Here is a 22,223-nt window from a genome sequence, read left to right as displayed (position 1 = left end):
GATGACTACCTCCCCAACTCCAAAAAGTATTGGAAGGAGCACCATTGCACTCTTAAACAGGACTAAGTGTTAAGCTTAAAAAAAACATAGCAAGACACGTTGAGCCTAATTATTAATCAAACCACCTGTTGCTTTGTACAGCCCTTAGTTGACAATGCTGCTGAAGTATTCAGAGCATAGCTTTAAAGCCCTGATTACAGATCTTCACCATTGTTTAGGTACACCAAGGCAACAATTGTGGTCATTTAAGAAGGAAAGCCCCACCTGATGACCTGGTTGCAGTGGCCGCACATGGGTGTACGGGTTCCAGCAGGGATGTGTTCTGCTCTCTGCACCAGCGAATCCTGGTCTTTGGGGTGAGGCTGTGGGGCAGGGCGGTTGGGGCCTTTCGGAGCGCTGTTACTGACTCGTCCATAGGAAGGCGCTGTGTGTCCAGAGGGTGCACCTGCTTTGGGAAAACCTAATTAAAGCAAGCAAGGCAGAGAAAGAGCGAGAGAGAGAGACAGAGAGAGCAAGAGAGAGAAAGAGAGAGAGATTTTAATCTGGGTGACCAGTGGGTGAACTTTACCCACAACATAACCTGAATTACTGCAGACGCAGCCGTGTCGCATCGGCACGAAGAGGTAATAAGATCAGGTAATATTGTGTGCGGCTGTGTAGCATGACCACAGTGATTGAGAGACCACCCCCCTTGTTAAGAAAGATACATGCTCCTTAATTCAGAGGGTTCATCGCAGGGCCTCAGAGGAGGATGGGCCATCTGTGTCCGGGACATCCACACCACCCCGGCCCCAAACAAAGGATCGGTTTACTTAAGTAACAGAGAAAAAAAGGGGAAAAAAAGAAAACAACATTCCCAAAGCCAGAGGAGACACCTGGCAAAATAATCCCCCCACCAGTCTCTGGGAGCTTGGAAAAGAGCGGGACAATCCTTCCCTTCTCTCCCCGCCTGCGTAGACTTGGTTGGGGGGGTGCTGTTGGGGAGGGGAGTAAAGGTCACCGCACTGCAGTGGGAGATACAGAGACGTCCTTTCAGTCCGGCGCAGGAATCAAAGCCGGGGGGGGGGGTGGGAGGCGAACCAGGCCAGGTCACCTCACATAAACGTTCCTGCGATTTCCCCCTCGCCAGAGAGATGGCAAGTAGAAGCTGACGGCACTGTGTACTCGAAGGGGCAGTGAGAGGAGCTCATAGGCTGCGTCCTCGCTCACCACATTGGTGCTAATCTAACACATTCTTGTATGGCGCCATCAGACGGAGAAAGGGAGAGAGGGAATTACACAGAAAGATAGAGGAGGTGGGGTGGGAGTCACGGCTGCAGGGTGTCTTATCTCCAGCTGATAGACATCTGGAGGATGTATCTGCCGCTTTCAGCCAGCTCAGCTGTGACAAAGATGTGTGTGACAGAGCAAGAAGGGGGGGTTTCCTTCTTGAGACCCCCTGGCTCACACATTGAGCAAAACACAGATCATCTGCTTGCATGACATGTATGATTTCCAATCGAACTGCAATAGCAACGCATGTGTTCCACATCGAGTAAACGATCCATTGAGGCGATCCTTACACTACTGAAGCTCTTTATCAGGTACTGCCTAATCAAATGAGGAGGGTCCAAACTAACATGGGGTAAAATGTAACGTGGATATTTTGTGCAGTTAAACAGATTCAAGCAGAACATGCTTTTAGTCACGTTCTTATATTCCCACAGCAACGTTATCTGAGACGTTTGACAGCAATCTGGCAGAAAATTCTCCAGATTTACACTGTAGATGTTTTTGGAACATAAAAGCCACCAAACGTCCAATTTACTCCGACTCTCCAATCACATGATTCCACCACCACTGAGAAGACAAAGTGAAAAAAAGCATGTGAAGCTCCTCCACATCTTTTCTCATTGCTGCTAATGCAACGTCACTGGAGCTCAACACGTCTGGAGGAGAACTGCTGATTGTGCTGGCTAATGACGGAAGAAAGGGAGGGCCATCCTGAGCCTTTTTAGAACGTTTCCACACCTATAGTTGATCAGCTCTGGTCTGAATCAGTTACTGAGTTTGTAAACTTGATGCGTTCCCCCCTGGTATGGTTTGTTTTTTCACACAGGGAAAAAAATGCATCACAAAATGAGTGACAACAAACCACGTGAGAACATTCTCTCTGTTTACTGGTCAGACCAGTCTGGGATGGGAGCATAAAGTAAATACAAGAAGGTGGTCCTGTTCTGGACTAGTCCTGCATATTTCTGTGCAGGTTACCATTGAGCAACGACAGAGGCGGCATTTACACAGCGCTGTAGTCATTTACCTGGGCAGTATAGCAGGTTTTCACATGGCTATGGGAGCGGTTTAGCTCAGACTAGTGTCGTACACTTGATAGTTGGGCCAGACTGGTTACTGGAAATACCCTTATAGCTGTGGGCCTACCGCTATAAGGGCACAAATAGATATGGACCAACTCAAGTTAGTACAGCCGCCACACTTCAGGGTTAGTTGTAAAGCTGACTCAAAACACTGTTATATGTAATGTAAAGGTCTGTGGGATCTGCTTGTTCCGCTACAAATCTTCCCACATCAAGTTGATATTTCTCTCAGCACTTTTCACGAGAAAAAAACAGGGTATTAATTGCTTGTTACTTTCACTTGTTCAGAAGGAAGGAAGGTGGAAGTAGAAGGTGCCTTTCCTGTAATACTTGTCATACTTAGACACGCATGTAACAATGAAATTCTACTCTTCAAATATCGCAGCTTGGAAAAGTGGGGTCAGAGCACAGGGTCAACCACCCCTGGAGCAGAGAGGGTTAAGGGGCTTTCTCTAGGGCCCAACACTAGCAGCTTAGTGAGTATTGAACCCATAATCATGTGATCAATAACCCAGCACTCTAACCTCTGAGCGATATTTAGTGTGAAGTGCAATGTGGCGTCGAATTTCCCTCTTATAAAAACTTGTCCCAGGCTGACTGCTCTGTGTTTTAGACATGGATGTTCTGCAGAAAACACTGCGTCATATGTACACACACCACAGTCACCACTAAAGCTTGATCTATAGATGCGTATGCGTTCATGTTTGCAAACATACTCAGCACAAAGCATGAACGAACCCTTCTGATGTCACACTTGTTCTGGTTCATTTGTTGTTTGGTCTCCATGTTGTCCTGCTGGCACAGCTCTACAGACACACGTGACACAAAGTTGAGGTGTCATCTCTGCAGACGTCTGCACGCATCTGCAAAATGGGCTTTACCTATGAACTCCTCCTTTGATAAGATACAAACCCAAATCAGCCTTAATCCTCCCTAAATAAACAGGAGAATCCAGTCAATTTCTTGTAGAAGTAGACGTCATGTGGATCAAACAAATTTGAGTTTTACTGTTCTAAAATATTTGCTGTTCTACTTTGTGATGGAAAATATGCACAGTGGCACGTTGATTGCTCTGTACCATCCGTCGCTGTTGTCGCTCCTCTCTGGCATCAATGGCCTGTAGGGCACCACTGTTATGCCGTTGGGAGGCACCTGATGTGCAAGAAGTTCATTCTCGGTACACCTTCACTACGGCTGCTTAGGAACATCCCACAAAGTTAGCAGTTCCCAAGATGTTACCACCCTATTACAGTCACATCACAATATTATAACCACCCCTTGTTTGGAATAATGTGACAGGACATGCTGCACATATAAATAAGCGAGCACACCAGTCAGTTGTAGCCGAGTGCAAAATGATCTTTATGGACAAAGGTCACAACATGACTGATGTCCATTGAGAGGTGCCTCATGGGCCATTGATGCCAGATGGGAACGTCAATACAGTCTATGTCACAACATTAGACTGCACCGAATACAGTCCATGCCATGACATCTTACTAGCATCATCCGAGCCAAAGGTTTGCGTCAGTTATCTGAATTCCCTCACATTTGATTGAACCGTTAATCAGTTCATACTTTTCAGTGTACCGGTCTCAACTAGATTTTATTCAAGGATAAACACAGCAGTGCTTTTCCAAGAAAAAACTCACAAGTCACACGACTCAGTGGAACAATTCCCTCCCTTTTTCTCCACGAAAGAAACACGGTGGACCTTCAGTCCAAGGACAGACTAAACCTCAGCGGTTCCATCATGCAGTTCTTCTGCTGAGTCATCCCTTTCTCCTGCAGATCCACTGGTGGAGGGGCTTGCCACATCCTGAGGCTAAAGTTAGATAAAGGGAGCTTTTCCTCCCTGCTTAGACCTCAGCGGACCTGAGAAGCAGTTCTAGTTTTCCAGCTTACCCTCTAAAACACAGCCAAGTCAGAGTGCTGGTGGAGTCACGAAGGAACATTTCTGGAGGAAAACACTTGCGATTAAATTATTTTCAAAAGCCTTCTTTTCAAAAAAGCGTTCATTTTATGGTGTCTGTCTTCATCAGTCCTAATCGTCTTCATCTTCATCAGTCCTAATCATTCTGTAATAAGGCAAGAGGGGGGCCCATTAGCAGAACAGGGCTATTTTAAGAAGGAGCTGTGATTTCAGTGTGATGTTGCACGTGGCCACAGGTCTATTGGCCCAGACGCTCTCTCAGACAGCCCCCGGCCCTGCCGCTGCGTGTGCAAGGAACGGTCCTGATCTCCCGGCAGGATGGACAGTCCATCCTGATTGCTTGACGTCTGGAATTACTCAGCCTTATGAGCTTTAATTGGACGGATCTTCTTCCCATCCTGTTCCATCTTCTTGCTGGCTCCTGGCAACTGTTATCAATGACATTCTCACTGAACTGAGGGTTTTGATTAGAGAGGGATTCTAGATCTAAGCGAGCAACTAGAGAACGCAAGGCTACTAATCAGTGCTCCACCAACTGGTCCAAATGATCCCAGCATAATTAAAGGGGGGAATCAATATGATTATACTGTTATGATGAAGGAAAGCTCTAGCGAAAGTACTGGTAGGAGACTCAAATGCTGTGTCACCTTTTTTTTTTCACTGCCAATCACTAGCTTCCACCTGTTTTTAAAAGACCTCTACTCACACATCTATTTTGCTGCTTTCAGACGCTGCAGACGTTACATTACTTTTCTATTTCCTCCAAGCTGCCACCAGGTTGGTCCTGCCAGGGTGCCCTGGGGGTTGGCTCCACCCCTGCCTTCTAAGTACGCCAGTATCTGCCAGGTCTGGATGTAGCAAGACCTGGGCCGGGGACGGGCCTTAGCCAAAGACTTTAACTTGCACCAAAGACTAGCAAACATTGTTCCCTCATTATTATAATTTGTCAAGATCACTGTTTTGTTAGATGTTATTAGTTTCAAATCATACCAAATCACTCCACAAGTCCATATGTGGAGGCCAAGCTGCAAACACAGCCCACAGTTTTTGTGACACAAAATCAAGCACATGTACAAATATCTGCCTATTTATGTCTGCCTAAAGCAGCTTAGCTCCACCCATTCCTGATAAAGCTCTGAGGAGAGTTTCAACTCTGACTACTTTTTGAACAAGGCACAACACAGGACAGCCAATCCAAGCAGAGCTCATTTACATAAATCAGTCATAGAGGCACAGTGTTTATACAGGAATTCATTTGGAAATGGGAAAGTAAACTTGCCCATGTCTAAGGTTCCTCACTATTGGTGGTTTATTGGTGGTTGTAAGTTTAAATATGGATGATGCTGAGAGTACATGAGAGCTTAGCGATACACATTCTGTGCTTAGGCTACTGCAACAAAGCCTGGAAAAATACCTAATATCATCAGGTATCAAACGGTGAAAACATCCTAAAGTATTGTGATAACATGTTTACCCTGTTTCGCTCTCGCCCCTAATCTTAATGCACTAGGCCGATCCATCGTTTCAGTTCACTTGGTACGCGAGGCCTGGCTCCAGCGGGGCTTGTTCCGAGCTCTGGCTTGTTTGTTTTGAAGCTGAGAGAGTCAAAGACACACATATTTCACAGAGAGATACCTGTGTTCCCCAACCATCCCTGCCAGAGCCCCTGTCAGCAGCTTGCTCTTAAAAGCCCCTTGGAGAGCCAGGCCTGGTAAACATGGGGCCTCCCTCTCTGCATACCAACAATACCGCACCTCTATGGGATATGTGCGCCCACTGAAGAGCATAGAGCACGCTAATAAGATCACCCTGTCCCCTGAGTCAATATTTATCCTTCAGTCCCAAGCCTGGAGCACTGCACGAGGGGAGGGAGATATGGTCCCTAAAACGTCTCTGTTTAGTGGGCACTCAGTCACACAGGGAATAAAAAAAAAAAAAGTAATTTCCATTTCACAACCGATTTGATGGTGTAACTGTTAAGACATATCATTTGAGCTCATTTAGTGAAATACCACTCTATTTTTATGGGCCCTGTGAACTTCCAGCTCTAAAATCCAATGGCACAGCAAGTACTCTGTGGCAATAAACACAGGCAACACAAGCTACCACTTAAAAGCACAAGGTTGCCACCTATAGGGTGCAGGAAGCACTGCAGTATATGTAGCAGTTCACTAGACAGTGGGGAACTTAACAACCCTTGTTTTCACAAACAGGTGACCCTTTCTTATAGCCTTGTATAGAAAATATAGAATGTAACAATAGAAACACTAAGATGTAAACAAAGATATTTAGAGTGGTTAGGTCTGAAATGCGTGGTGAATGGAACCAGACATCTAAAGAATTGGAGGGCTGAGAGGGTTGCAAGTGCACTGCCTATTGCATTTATGCCTATTTCATTTACCATTATTATTATATATAAAGCTCAGATGCCTGGTGGTTTTGGATATAAAATAAAATGGCAATATATGCATTGGAGATATTTTTGAGAAATCAGAGGGCTTCCCTCTTGAGGATTGTGTGTTCTGTATGTACCTGCAGCATTCCCAGACTGCCAGCTTTTAGTTGTGGGAGGAGGGACACCGTTGCCATTGCGTGGGGCTCCTGCAGGGGCTTTGGTCATGGTTTTGACCGTCGAGGTGGTATGAGCGCTCGGGTGGACATCTTCCGCGGCCTCACTGTGGAGAGAGCAGAAGAGAGAGTGCCCTTAGGATATGCTGTATTCTCACCAACGATGAAACCCGGCTCCCAACTTGACTTCAGAATTCCAGATCAGTGACCATAACAGAGTTATTACAGTTATTTGAATCTCTCAAATTCCATACTGGCCTCAGAGAAGATTAGGCCAAATTCCAGGCCCCCTTAAAACTGGCCGATCAGCTGCTCTCCGGCCCTGGGGAGCGACCCCGGGGTGGGTTTGTTATGGCAACAGCAGACATGAACACAGGGGAAGGTTTAGCTGCAAGACTGAGCTGTTTCTCCAGCTGCTGGATGTCGTTTCACTGCCTTTAGCTGTCTAGAGACGTAGCCACAGACCCCCAGCCATACACCTTCCAGTGCCTACATGCTGTATGTTTACTAACTCCTCTAGTGGCTTGACTAATTTCAAGGTAAGTAAACAGTCGTACATTTTAAAATCATTACACACAAAGTGACACAGTGACAGTCGTTATACAGTATTTCTAAGTATGGCTTACAGCTAAAGAAAAACAGAAATCTAGTATCTCAAATAATTTGCATATTTCAGGAGTTCAAACAGCAAAGGAAGTACACTACAGATATGCCCAACGTCTGACAGAGATGATCATTTATACACTCAATACTTGGTTGGTGCTGCTTTATCACAAATGACTGCATCAGTGTGGCGTGGCTTGGAGGTAACCAGCTTGTGGCACTGCTGAGATGTTATTGATGCCTAGGTTGCTTTGAAAGTGGCCTTCAGCTTGTTTGTATTGCGGGGTCAGGTGTTTCTCATACTCCTCTTGACAATACCCCTGGATTCTCTATAGGGTTCAGCTCTGGAAAGTTGGCTGGCCAATCAAGCACAGTAATATCATGGTCAGCAAACCATAAGGTAGTAGTTTTGGCACTGTGCTGAAAAAGGAAATCAGGCATAGGGGGGAGTCCTAGCTAGTGGGTGGAAAGTGCCAATGTATAAACTGGGGAGAAAAAAAAAGAAAATACAAATATATATCTGTACATACATACCAAGCAAGCAATATTATTAAAAGTATAAATTATAAAAGCCATTGTCTTCTTCAGGGTGCTGGTCTTTCTAACATGAATGAATATTTGCCAATTGGTTCCAAAATTCCAAACCTCTCCAAAGCTGTTAAGCCCTGCACTCTGCCATTTTTCATTAGACGTAATCGTCTTGTTCTTTCTGCCCTCAAAAAACAAGGACCCGCAGCCGCTCAGCATCTAAATAATAAAATGCTTTTTCTAAAAACATGTGAGGTGAACCACATTCGGAGGGTCTGTAATTGAAGACTAACGGATACAGACTGTCTACGCCAATGAAGGAACAGATTAGGGACTTACTTATAGAACACAATAAAGCAATTACGTGTGACAGGAAACTACATCAAACCAGGCCTTTAAGAACCAATTAGGAGCCGGTCTACGCATACGCAATTAATACCAATCTAGCCAATTACAGGGGACGTGTTTTGGATTAGGCCTGTGTAGGATGCTAAACATGACCAGATTGATCAAATAAATCTGGCTGATCAGCCCAGCAGTCCCAGATGGTTTGTTAATGAAGAAAGCAGGTGCCAACAACAATAGCTGGCACTGCCTTCACTCCAGCAAAGTACTGTCCCAGTTTCCATGCCCACCATCTAACCCCCCCCCCCCCCACCCGTACACACAAGGAACAATAATCCACTAACACCACTCAGTCACAGTCATCGTAATCCTCAATCATGCATTTAATAAAATCATAAAAACTCCTTCTTTCCTGCGTCCAGATGCCCAGATCTAGATGCCATGACCTTCTCACGTTGACGTATAGATTAGGCTTCCATACAACACACAATACTGGAACAATCTAGCTCTCCAGTACTGACAGATGGAAAATTATTTCAACCTGGCCAGAGCCAGCAGGGGAACCCGTATCTTAGAAAGGAACATGGAACCTGCTTTTGCAAGGTGGGGGAAGGGCCTGGTTGGCCATGGCAGGGGCCATGCGGGGCACATATGCACTGGGCAGCTGGTTACAGGCTGAGCAGTATGGTGCACTGCCATCAGCGGCGGGTTAACATGAACTCGGCAGAATTCATAGAGGAATTCGCCAACATAAGAACCCACCCTGCAGCTAAATGAAATGGCTTATTTTGAATATTCCAAGGCTAGTTTTCTGAGACTACTGCATTTCTTTTCTGATGTTAAACCCGTGTGTGAGGCCTAATGTTTGAACCTAAACAATAGGGCTGCATTGCATTTATGGCATTTAGCACACTCTTCACCAGAGCAACAGACTACAGAAGTGCTCTGCTGTCCACTCAGAAAATATTCCTAGCTAGGTCTAACAGATTAGAGTCTGAACACACCTCTAAGCTTAGATACAGCCAAATATGGAAGTCAGTACTGATATCTAGATAGATTCAAAGGGTGCTAAATACTCAACAGCTAGATGAGGTACATATGTCTGAAGGTCAAAGAAATCAAAGTAAGACATGAGTGTGATCACAGGCCTTTAATAACTGTATAATTAGTGTTACATTGTTACCACTGTGTTGGTGCCAGAACAGAGAAACCTCTAGATGCTAGCTTTCAATAAGTCTTAAAGGATGGTGATTCAAGCCTAAAGCCTGTCCCTAAAGCTCAAAGGGCTCTTGGTACAGATCAGGTTTTGACCACTGCCATCAAGTCGGGAGGATGTCTTTTTGGCTTTGTAGGCCAGCATCAGGGTTTCAAATCTGATGCAGGCAGCTACAGGAAGCCAGTGAACACAACAATATGTTCAGACAGCAGGTCAATGTGCTCTGAATCTATGGACTATGGCTTTGTTGGATTGTTCACAATAGCCTTTTCACATGGCCTTTATTTGACATTAACATTGCCTATATCTGACCACTGTCTTTCCTTAAGAGTAACAGACTTTCTGCTACTCTAAACTTGTAGGTCTAACAGTAGACACTAAGGGCTTGTTCACCCCTTAGATTTATCTTGACCCTGTTCTATTTTTTCCTCAAAACTGGGATTCTGTTAGTTTGGCCGAGTGTGAAAGCTGTTTTTGAACCTGGAAGCGGCCCAGAGAACCAATCCCTGGTCCCCCTGAAAACCGTGATCTGGAGTTCATCTCAATTAAGCCCTGGTGGGGTCTACAGTGTGTGAAACTGATCCAGTCCTGGTGCTGCACTTCAAGTAATGTTACTCTAAGTAACATACAGAAAGAGGTGCAAGGGTCTGGACTGAGACGGCCGTCCTACGTGGCTAAAAAGTGGGACAGGCCTCATGTTTGCAGCCTCGTGCAGGAGGAGATTCAGCCACACAAGCAGTAATAACGGTTTATCACTGTTTGAGTATTGTGGCCTACCAAAGGGACATGCCAGTAACATACAGTATAACTATCTGTATACAGTCAATAGTGAAGAGACTAGTAGCTCCAAGGTGGTGTGTGGAGTTATGCAATTGATCCGTGGTTTGGAGTTTCTTTTGGTTACCTGCCATAAAGGAGAATATTACCATGAACTGTCTGACTGGATCTGTGTGAAGAAGCCCCTCTGACTCCCTTGCTGGCCTTGTCCTAGATCTTTGAAGTGAGCCTGATTTCAGTGTTCATTTGATTTCTCCTGATTGAGAGCACCATGGTTAGATATAGCATGTTAACACCTGGCTGTGGGAGCCGCTTAGCTCAAACTTGTGGAGTACACATGATAGTCGAGATTAAGTCGAGATCAGATCACGTTCTTATCACAAACAACCCGCTCCAGAGTTTGTTTGGGACCAGACTGAGAGCACGTCTTTTCAAGGGTCTCAATGCGGCTATTCAAACCTGCTCAAACCAATCGGACCAAGGGTGAAAACGAAACAAGTCTGATTTAACCAGCACCAAAAAGTGCAGGTGTGAAAGCTAAAACCAGGTAAGCGTCCTTTATGTGCATATTTCATATAAACAACAGAAAACATTAATTAAACCTTTCTACAGCACTTTATTACTTCCCCAGCTCACCACAGCTACACATTACATTTACATAGATGAAGTACTTCAGTACAGTGCTTCAGAAATCCACCCAATTATTTTTAAATTAGTGTACATGTCCATTAAGATTCTCATGACTGTAATGTCCTACCACTATTTCTTTGCCTTCGTATAGACTTTTGTTCAGCTTTTAACTGGATACTTTCTGCAAAACAACAAAATCCTTAATTCTCAAAAAGGCTGACTGTGTCAATCCCAATCCAGAGCTACACTAGCATTCAAAGTGTGTAATCAGCTTCATAGAAACATCTGGACATTTTGAACACGACAGCATCTCAACTGGTGCCACTGTAACAAGACGTTAACCAATGTTATTCACTTTGCCTTTGAATGGTTTTAATGTTATGGCTGATTGGTGTAAAGGCAAGAAAAAGGACCCTCCTGCCATCTGGTGGACAAGGCCGGCACTGCATCACTGCTAGGGTAGCCAGCCTGTCATAGCCCACGGTCAGTGAGAGAGAGAGAGAGAGAGAGAGAGAGAGAGAGAGAAAAAGAGAGAGAGAGAGAGAGGGGGGGGGGGAGTGCATTAAAGAGAATAGAGTATTAATATATAATGTACCCTCAGGTTCCCCTACACCTCTGCTCAAACCAATACGTTATGTATTGCTTTTGCTTGATTCCATTTTTTTCTCGCCACCCTGTGTTCCATTTTGTTCTTTATGTTCTTTAACCCCTCGGGACAAAAAAAAAAAAAAAAGAGGAGAGAATAAAGGCAGGAGAGAGACAGACATAAAGAAAGAGAGGTAGGAGCTACTCAGCCCAAAGGAGAAAGCTCATCTATTATTTATCCATGACAATAAATAAATATTGGAAATGTTCAGTGGTTTTTCCATCAGAGAGGGGAGAAAGAGAGAGAGAGAGAGAGAGAGAGAGAGAGAGAGAGAGCTACAGTTCTTTGTGTGATGAGGTGTGTGGCAGGCCTGTGGGATGATACTGTCTAGCCGCTGTCTGGCATCGAAGAGGAGCAACACCTCCGCACATCACAGGGCCGGATCCCTGAGCTGAAGGGAACTTGAGCAACTGCTCATCTACAGTTTGGTTTTTATAAACTCCATCAAAGCAGGTTGTTTTCTAATCCAAGGCGCTCTCTCTGGGATACATCTGATGATCTAATCAGGAGCTTAAGGTGTCCTGGATGGATTGTGTTTCAGTTTCCAGCTGTTCAGACTATTAGATTTCGGAGAGGCTGGAGAAAGGAGGCGGGAGAGAAACAACAAAAACAGAGAAGAAGAAGAGCGCAAGGGAGAAAGGACAGGAGACTCGGTCGCAGAGAGACAAAAGGAGGAGCTTTATTGCAACCTTTAAAAGACATTAATACTATTTGGCAAGCAAGTTAAAATGAAATACAGGAGCCAGAACGCAGAGAGCAGGAACTGTAGAGAGTGTGAAGCTAACAGGCCCAGAGAGAAAAGAGGAAAAACTGCAAACAGACCACAGACTGGAAAGAGCTAGGACAATAAGTCAATCATGCAAGATAAGGGTCAATTTAAGGATAACTGTGGAAGAGCTTGCCTCCTTCAAACTCACTCGCTTACACACATAAGTTAAGAAAAAAAAGCAACAAAAAAACCCCAAAAAAAACAACATAACTCTTTTTGAGCAGCCACTACCATCATAAATCTACAAATGGAAGCCAATCCAGAGAGGGAAGGGATGAGTGTGCTAAACAGGACCAAAAACACATTAACACGCATCACATCACTACTGGACATTCAGCACTCTGGCCGAGACACCGTGATGCCAGTCGCGAAGCTTGTTGTACTTAGGCCGCACGAGCTCGGGGTCAACTTTGGTCACCCTGATGTCCCAGCCGAGCAAGACGGATGGGTCAGACGACAGCAAAGGAAAGGAAGAGAGTAAACAAAGGCATTAATTTCACTGCCATACTGTAAACAGCAATAAAAGCCAAGGCTCGTTTTCTGCATGCGACAACACACAGCAATCTTTTGTGATACGAATAGCTGCAATATTCAGCACAGCATGGTAACGGCACTCATACACACGAGTACGGCTCCCTTCCAAAGGGTTCCCTTACCTCAGATGCTTCACAACGGCAATTACAGTCAGAATAGTTTCCAATGAGCGGCCAAGACATTAGCCATTAGCATTGTTTACTAGACTCTGGCCTTCAGACACGCAGGCTCGCAAATATTTTCACCGCTTTCCCAAATCCATGTGAATACAAAAGAGCGGCAATGTTTTTCTTAGAGCTCCCCGATTACCCATAATCCCATTTATTTATCCATTCCACAATGCCTCTCCTGTTTCTATTCTGCTGATTGAAGGGCCATAGCAGGGAAATTTGGATTTTCCTCACTTTTCTGACATAAAAGAGTCAATGATGGAGATGGAGCATGAGACCGTTATTGAAGTTACTACCCAGTTCCTACAATCCATATGGATTATAAGATGCAAAAGCAGCTCTTTTAGCATTTATTGCTTTTGTAATGTTATTTAGCCCTGCCCATTCAGAGTATCCAAACAGAACAGAGTAATGTCATTTACATTACTAGTGATGTCCCAATCAGGGTGTTTTTTTTTTTTATTCGAGTCTCTTAATAATGGCCAATACTGACCCAATCCTATAAATAACCCACAACCCACAACGTGGGTAAAATGTGCTAATGCACACCAATTAAATCACTGTATTTGTTGTACCAGTTTCTAAAATCTAACTAAATTCTAATCTGATTCACTTGGTTTGGAATGTTTGGAGTGTTTAATATCTTAAAGTCCAGTCTGACTGACCCTCCTGACCATTCAGCTCCCAGGTATTTTCCTTCCTGTCTAATCACTTGGTATGTGTGCATTACCATTGGCCGCTTCCTTGGTTCTGAATGCGACGTTCACAACTGGTTTAGAATCAAAGAAAGGAGCATGGTTCTCTCGCTGGTAGAACAGAGCATTTCCACCACAGTTTGGTTTCTAACCAGGCAGAATTTACGAGTAAATTACACGACTAGCAGCAACCAAACTCGGTGGTTTTGTCAGCACAGACAAAAACGGCAGAAAGTAGACAAACATTTTTTGGAAGAGTTGAAGAGTCAACCATTACGTTCTTTACCCTCTGCTCTGTGAGCAGTTTGTTGTTGCTGCGTCATTTACTGCAAGACTCTAAGCTCCAACTCTAAGCTTAAGATTTCCCAAACCTTCCAGATGGTTCTACCTTAAATAAGATAAGATAAGATAGTCCTTTATTAGTCCCGCAGTGGGGAAATAAAGCAGCACCTACGTACTATTTAAGGTGGAATGAAGAGTCAGAATTGGAAGCTAACTTTAGCTTTGTTTTGGCTGCTGCACTGATGAATTCTGTCTAGGGTAGTTTTCGAAAAAAGGAGAAGTTAGTCTGCAGCACCTGAGGATCATGTCTATTAATGGTGCCTAAAGGACACCAGATGGCACTCATAAGGAACATAAGGAACGGAAGTAAATCAGAACCTTAAAAGCTGATACTCGATCTATTAAAACTGACTGGATTGCCCCCGCTCCCAGGCCACTGGATTAGATCTGGACATCCTTATTCATTACATATATGAAGTCTTAAAGGCCAGTACTGAGAGTTTATCTACTTATGAAGAGAGGTCGAACATGTCAAAGCGAATTATGACTGTTTTTGAGACATAAACCACATAAATGCTATAACTAGACCCATGAACGAAAACTAATAAACAGTAGGATAAGGGCCCTTAAAGATTTACAACCATTGAGGCTCTGAATGTTAGGCCTTGAACTCATCTTTGCTGCTTCTGGTGTGGTTTATTCCTAATTGAGCGTGCGGCATCTGACCACATTTAAGTAAATAGAAGTAAATATGGAACTGACAGCACACAGAGACCACAAAACGTGACATGCTCAGGGAGGGCAGTGTACAAGCAAGCACCAAGAAACTAAACAGCAACAGTAACAACAACAGCAGAGACACACTCGGGTAACTCAGCACAGGAGGACGGCACCAAATCGAACCGAATAACAATAACAAACCACGGTGTGCTTACTTCTTTCCAGGGCTGGTCTCGTGGGCTTGCTCTGTAGGAGAGAGAGAGACAGAGAGAGAGAGGGAGAGAGAGAGAGAGAGAGAAAGAAGAGAGAAAGAAGAGAACATGAGCACTGCCGCAAAGGAAAGATTCACTTTCAGCATCAAAACAAAGGGAGCTGGGAAGGTGGGGAAGAAAGGCTGCAATGAAAAACACATTCTTTCCCTCTGTGTTGCTGAAATCTCAAAGGACACGGATCACAGGAAATGATGACAATGCTTCAGTTTCTAAATGCCTTTGCATGGAAAAGCTTTCTGGCTGTGGCTGATGGAGTTGTGGTGGGTTAAGGGTAGAACTCCATGATATGTAGAAGTACTAGTACAGAGATTGTGATGCCTGGCAATATGTTAAAAAGACACTTGTGAGTCAATAACGCTGCATAATATTAGAACCTATTCAAAACTGTTAAAAAATGAGCCAAAAATGCAAAACAACCCAGATTGCTGTTCTAAAAGGTGATTCTGGGACAAATCCAAGCTTAATTAAAGCATTTAAAGGTAATTTATGGCAATAGCAAGTTTATTGTTGGCCACAACCAGCCCAGCTGTAGTAATAGGTTAAGGCCTGTCATGGCATTTGATCTCTGGGCCACATGCAACAGATCATGTGAAATGTTTGTACAGCATTTCTATTTAGGGCCAATGTTTCACACATTGCACTGCACTAAATTCAATTAACGCTGACTAATTAGGCTCTCTTTGGTACACTTGCCTTGGGTACACTAAACAACTTCACAAGTCGCAGCAGATTATAAAAAGACTTCCCGAGTTCTGCTGATTTTTTTATGGCGAATGAAAGTGTCCATCGCACACTAAACGACTTGTGCAGATTAACCGAACACGGCCAAAAATTTGTGAGATTCAATTCACCTAGAAGACGCAGATTTGCACCACGATCATCACAGGTACGTTACATATCGGAGGCTACCCTACATACAAGATGTTGGTTTCTTATATCAATTTCTGTTCCACCTTAAATGATGCTACAGTATCGGACATGTACTAGCGCCAGAATGTGGGTGCTGAATCATTTAAGGTGGAATGTAAAGTTATACACTACTAGATATGATTTTACTATACTACTATTAAGCTCAGTGTTGGTTCGAAAAAATCCAGCATGTTTGATATACTCTCTATATACTCTGACTGGACTGAAACATGATCAGGAGGCCAATAGTCAGAGCCTGCACCCCTCACACACTACTCAAACTCTCCTCAACTTTCAACTGACTACACTACAGCCGACCAGCACAGACATCAGCTAGACTGACAATCCAGGCTAAAACAGGTGTGACTCCGGAGTTCTTTAAGCACAGAAGATATTCACATTATGCTCTTGTGGCAATCCATCATGCTAACGATTACAAGATTCACTGACTGATTCAACACAACCACACTAATCTGAACCTGTGATTGGTCAGTATGCTCACAGAGTATAAAACAATGACTGGTTTAAAGGCTTGTTACAATACTGGTGGAGATATATTATGCAGCTCAGCTCAAGACCTCTCAGTTCTGATACTAACCATTCTCTGTGCCGGTGATCTGTGCCAGGATACGGAAAGAGCGAGACTGTGAGGTTCCGGTGCGCGGACGCCAGTCCTCTGTGTCCTCAATCAAACGCTTTTTACTGGCATCGCCCAGGTGAGCGCTGTGGTTCACCACCAGCTCTGTGTCCATAATGGGCTTCCTGGGAGTTCTGCAAAAGTCATTCAAAAAACACAGCAGTTTTATCATCATTATAATCATCATGATTGATAGTCAAAGCCATCATCACCATCTACATTTTGTTTTACAAACACACATGAACATACAAACACGGGGGGGGGGGCAGTTTGACAGTATTTTATCATGATAAATTATGTCATAAGACATAAGACTTTTTTGAGCATATAGTAAATATTGCATTACATGAAACAGTAAAAAGCAAGCATATAGTTACTGATAAATTGCATTTAAAGGAATCGTTAGGCAACATGATATAAGTCATGTACCATGGTGGGGGTGCTTTCTAACAAAACTAGCAAATCTAGAAAAACGCTATGGATCTATCAAAACAGCATACATCCAGTGTTTATTGGAAACGTTAGCCCATCATCTCCTGTTCTAAACTAAAAATGTCAGATACTAAAATTGACATATCTGATCCACTGCATCTGGGGTCAGTGATGTTCTACTGCCCACCCCTAATAAACAACCAAACAGAAAGCACGGTCATTGCATTGCATCCCTTTTACCTGGGGGGCGTCTTTCTGGTGTGAGGACATTGAGATGAAGTGATAGAAGAAAGCAGGAAATGAGAAAAGGAGAAATAGAAGAAAGTCAGAAACTAAAACGCAACTATCAATCAGTGATTTCACTTATTGGCTACAGGACTACAGCTACTTACTTCAGAATACTGTGAGGTCCACTATGGAATAAAAAAACAGGACCGGGGTCAAATTAATCAACTGTGAGTTTAAAATAAGTTAGTTGGTCTGAAAGTTCTTTACAGTGGATTAAACATATAATTTGGTATACTGTTAGAATCTCACACTATTAAATGGTTTCATGCAATAATTATCTTTAATAAATCCACATTTTAAAAATAATTTCAATAAAATGTCCAAAAGTTTGTAGATTCCCCTTCTTATTAGTATATTTAATGGCATTATAATGTGCGCACTGCTGACACAGGTGTCTGACTGTGCACACAGCTCAGCTTGTATATTCTCCATGGTAAGGCCAATAGAAAATGGCGCTCTGGACGCTGCACATGAACCTATGTTCACCATGACCGATGACAAGCATGACTAGAGGGGTATAAAGTCCACCAGCACTGGGCTGTAAAGCAGTGGAGCTGTGTTCTCTGGAGTGATGGAGCTCCACCCAGTATCTTTAGTATGGGTTGGAGTGACAAATATTGACAGCAGTGTTTCAGAATCTAGAAAACTCTTCCAGTGAGAACATAAGCTGTTCCTGCACCAGAGGGGATAAAAACCCTTGATTTTGGAGGAAACGTTGAGCATGAGCGCACACCCACAAACATTAGGTCACCTAGGTTTAAGGGCAATAACTGCATTCTGGTTAATGTCAGGTCTGTTGTTTTGAGGGTGTCAGAACTTAAGAAACTTAATAGGTCACATAAACCTTCTCATGGCCAGAGGTCGCAAATCCAGGTCCAGAAAGTAAAATCCACCTCTGTAGCAGATCCATTCAGGCAGTTGGAACAAAATCCTAGTGTGGATTTTTACTTTCTGGACCAGGATTAATTAGTGTTAATAGTATGCAATACAGTGAATGGACAGGCCATAACCACTCTCACCACAAGGTGGCACCACCACACTCTGCATTCTTATCGCTCAGAGCAGAGCACAGGTACTCTCCGAGATCTTTGAAGCCATCTCCCACCACCTCCCTCCCCCCAACACACGTGTGTATGTATACAGTATGCGTGTGTGGTTTGCAAAATGGAAGGCTGCTCAACAGCTGCGCTATTAATACCCACTCTAACACTCAGCATGGCCTGTAATTAATGGCAGGCCTTGAATAAACACAGGGGGGGGGATTGACATGAGCAGATGATGTTCAAAAAGGTCTGTACCTTCTCTAGCAGAGCACAGAAGGTAACGCTGCATGGAATGGGATACTCCGGCAAGCTATGAAGTAACTCCCCCAACAAAGCACTGAGTGAGTGATATAATGGAAAGAATGGTGACAGGAAACGCTGCCAGGAGAGTGAATCGCATGGGGAACGAGTACGTTCATGCTTGGAGGGTTAACTATTGTGAAACGGTTGCGAGCATTACGTCAAACACACACACAGGCACAAACAGATACCAGCACAGTCGTAATACTGACTTTGTTGTTGGCTCGGCCTGTGGAGGGGGGGAAAAAAAGAATAAAGCAAAACGAGATATGTGAAGACCTATTAACTCATCAGATTCACCTCATGTTCAAAGACCCATTAGGAAGAGCATGCAACTTGAGACAAACTTAGGTTAAGAAACTCACACTTGCTCAAATCCACACACAGCATTCCCAGACGTTAGAATAAAGGCATAAATAAGGTTTAATAACATTTTTTGTCAGATCTAGCTTTGATGTGTGTTTGAGAGTCAAGAGAATTAAAAACTGCCAATGACAACAAGCAGCGAAACAAGCCTTCTGTCGCTACGCACACCACAAGGCTCCTTCGACTGGAACATCTGCTGCTTGGCTAATGCTGGGATTAATTACTTTAATTTGAGGGGCTCCACGGGTCAAAAACTGCTGCGATGGCCCCTCCCTGGACGCTAATTGGTGGACTCAGTAAAAGCAGCTGGAAACTCTCTGAAGGAAAAGTTACAGGCGTTCCTGAAGAGCCGAGGCTGCTATACATGGCAGATGAGGAGATGCAGGCCTGCTCGTTAGAGGCAGACTGGAAACAAATGATCGGGCCTCTGCCGTGCCATCCGCGAAGCACCAGGGGAAAAGAGTGGGGTTGTGGAGAGGGCACTGCAGCGAGGGCTAGCAGTTACACACACACACACACACACACACACACACACACACACACCCATGTTTTCCAGCGACTGTCAGAGAGATAATGGGTTTCTATGAGTGGGAACAGAGAGAAATGATGTCCCGTGAGAGGAAGCACAACATCGGTCATAGCCCATAGTCCAAACCTCACCACCGTGCCAACATTGCGCACACCTGAACACCAGCTTCCTGACTGGTACACATGTTTGGCTGGCGTGCTCTTTGTCAGCCTACAGTCGGTTCATAAATAAATTATGTTCTTGTAGCTTATGCACAGCTGCGGCCATCTGATCATATCTATTCACTAGCACTGTAGCCTACACTTGTGTCCCAAATCACTTCTATATATTACACTTCTACAAGAATGAGTGCATGAAAGGTGGTGCACCTTTGTAGGCCCATCACTATCAGTAAGAATGCTGGACTGGAGATCAATCTGGAGAAGAGCATTAGACAAATGCAGCACATATCAGCATGTCTGAGGTCATGTTGTGAGTTATGCATTTCTTCCTGGGAGGTGGTCGAGTGTTTGAGTAGTTGATGGCCTACTTTTAGATGCTCATCCTAAGTGAAGAGTTTCAATTTAAAGCAGCTCACTCTAAAGATCAGTAGTTTGTATAAAATCAGTATCACAATTTTACCATGTTTATAAGTTGCTAAATAAATCTAATAATCATAATTTGTAAAAGACAATAATGCACATTTAAATGCAAATAATACAAAAAAAGAAAAACACTGGATTGGGCGTGTCCACTGGGCCCCATTAATCACCTTAACTGAGAGCTAGCTGTCCGCTAATCATTAAAGACTCATCTACATCAATTTTAGTAATATTGACTGAGTAATGGGGTTTTAATGGAGTAACTGTGATGATCCTACAGCTTTGATCATGTCACACACGCTGAGCAGATCAACTGCTGCTTAGAACCTCAATTACAATAATTATCACTAAGGAAGCAATCATTCATTCCTCAAACTGTTTCTTAAGCCTCTCAAGCCTCCTCAACTTAAAAGAAGATCATATGCAGCAGGAAGACCTGACAGATTCTGCACAGGCCGATACGACTCCCGGCTAATTGGAAACAAGTGCAGCCATTCGCACAACAGGACACGGAACTGGACTCTGTGTGTTTGGGAAAGCCATTAACCAAACTGTCAATTAGACAAAGGCAGGCGGTAGCGAGCCCCGAGCGTCTCAGCTGGGCTTCACATTCACTCCTGCAGATTGGGACAAGATGTGCTTCTCCTGACTGGCTACAGCCCAAAGTGGAGGAAGACGGGGGAGAGAGAACACGCGCGAGAGAGATAGAGAGAGAGACAGAGAGGGAGAGAGACCAAGAGAATTTTAAACCTACATGAGAAATGTTTGTGGACACCCATTCTAATGAATGCATTCAGCTACTTTAAGCTGCACCCATTGCTGAACACACACAGCTTGTCTAGTCCCTGCATAGAAGTACTGCCACTAACACACTTACTCACTAACACACTTGTTGCCAAATGCAATCAAATCCTTACAGCAGTGCTCCAAAATCTAGTAGAAATCCTTATTTCCTGCACAGTAGAGACAGTTACTCCAACAAAAGCAGGACAAACTATTTTATTACCCTTGATTTTGAAAGAAACAATGAATGAGCAGGTGTCCCAATAATTGTGTCCATATAGTGTATGTGTGTCACCTCTGACACAGACACACACACACACACCTCACTGCTTCACTGTTTTTTGAAATACTTATTCAAACATCTGGGATGCCATAGGAACTCCATAGCAACCACCTAGCAACACAAATCAAGTAACCACTTAGAAACACCAATACAACCACCTGGGATACCACAGCAACCATCTAGCAACACTAAAGCACCCATCTAGCAATCGCTTAGCAACCCAATAGCCACCACAATCATATCAACCACATAGGAGCCCCATATCAACCAACAGGTATAAAGGGTTTCACACTAATGACCACATAGCAACAGCTTAGCAACTACATGGAAATGGGAACCACTTAGTCTGTGAGAGGCAGGTCAACAGAAGCAAAGGAGAGAGAAGGAGGGAAAGGTTATCGTCCAGTTCACTGCTGGATAATCCATCAGCGCTCAGGGGCTTCAACCTCTCTCAGTTAAAGCTATAAAGAGGACGTCAACCTGTTCTTTCCCTTTTCCTGTTGACTTCAAACGCAAGGAATGAGGAAGCTCATAATGACGTATTGTGAAGACGAGGCTCAGCATAAAAATCCGGAAGTGATCACACTGATACAAACACTATTCATTTAAAGCACAACTTTCTTAAATGTTTTGTATTTGTGTCAAAGCTCAAACCTTCCGATGCTTGTATCCCTACAAATCTGAGCTCCAGCAACAGCTCGAGTTCACGGCTTTAAGATCTTGGTAGACAGAGAAAAGCAACCACAAGTCCCGTTGAGTCTGTCTGCACTGGAGCGGAGTGAGACTAGAAAAAGTAAACACGCATATAAACTTTCAACAGAGGCTTTTCCACTTAGCTTATTTGCTACTTTGGCTTGAAACAGTTCAGACCGAATCGTTTGTTTATTTAAAAGTTGATGAAACGACTTGTGGGAGCTTGTATGGGTTCTATCCACAACGGCATGAAGCTTCAGCTGAATGCGGCTTCAGACTTGTTTGCTGCGTCGACATGTTTATTATCTGCTCCTTCAACTGGGTTTTAAAACATCCA

At 43.9% G+C, this 22,223-nt stretch overlaps 1 protein-coding gene across 2 annotated transcripts in view; it reads right to left on the bottom strand.

Annotated features, from left to right (window-relative positions):
• Positions 1–22,223, bottom strand: part of pdlim5b (PDZ and LIM domain 5b) — an 81,206-nt gene that overhangs the window by 8,061 nt on the left and 50,922 nt on the right. Inside the window, exons 5-11 of one of the 2 annotated variants that reach the window (XM_072659626.1) lie at positions 18,864–18,880; positions 17,413–17,433; positions 17,261–17,275; positions 16,550–16,722; positions 14,986–15,016; positions 6,820–6,962; positions 265–460 (exon numbers count right to left, since the gene is read on the bottom strand). In XM_072659626.1, coding sequence (XP_072515727.1) covers positions 265–460; positions 6,820–6,962; positions 14,986–15,016; positions 16,550–16,722; positions 17,261–17,275; positions 17,413–17,433; positions 18,864–18,880 — 596 coding nt within the window. The remainder of the gene's footprint in view (positions 1–264; positions 461–6,819; positions 6,963–14,985; positions 15,017–16,549; positions 16,723–17,260; positions 17,276–17,412; positions 17,434–18,863; positions 18,881–22,223) is intronic. The other variant, XM_072659625.1, reaches the window with a different exon arrangement.

Source organism: Salminus brasiliensis, chromosome 16 (genome assembly GCF_030463535.1).
Source record: "Salminus brasiliensis chromosome 16, fSalBra1.hap2, whole genome shotgun sequence".
Classification (NCBI taxonomy): domain Eukaryota; kingdom Metazoa; phylum Chordata; class Actinopteri; order Characiformes; family Bryconidae; genus Salminus; species Salminus brasiliensis.
The sequence above is the reverse complement of the archived record's forward strand: the minus strand, read 5'-3'. Positions and strand labels throughout refer to the sequence as shown.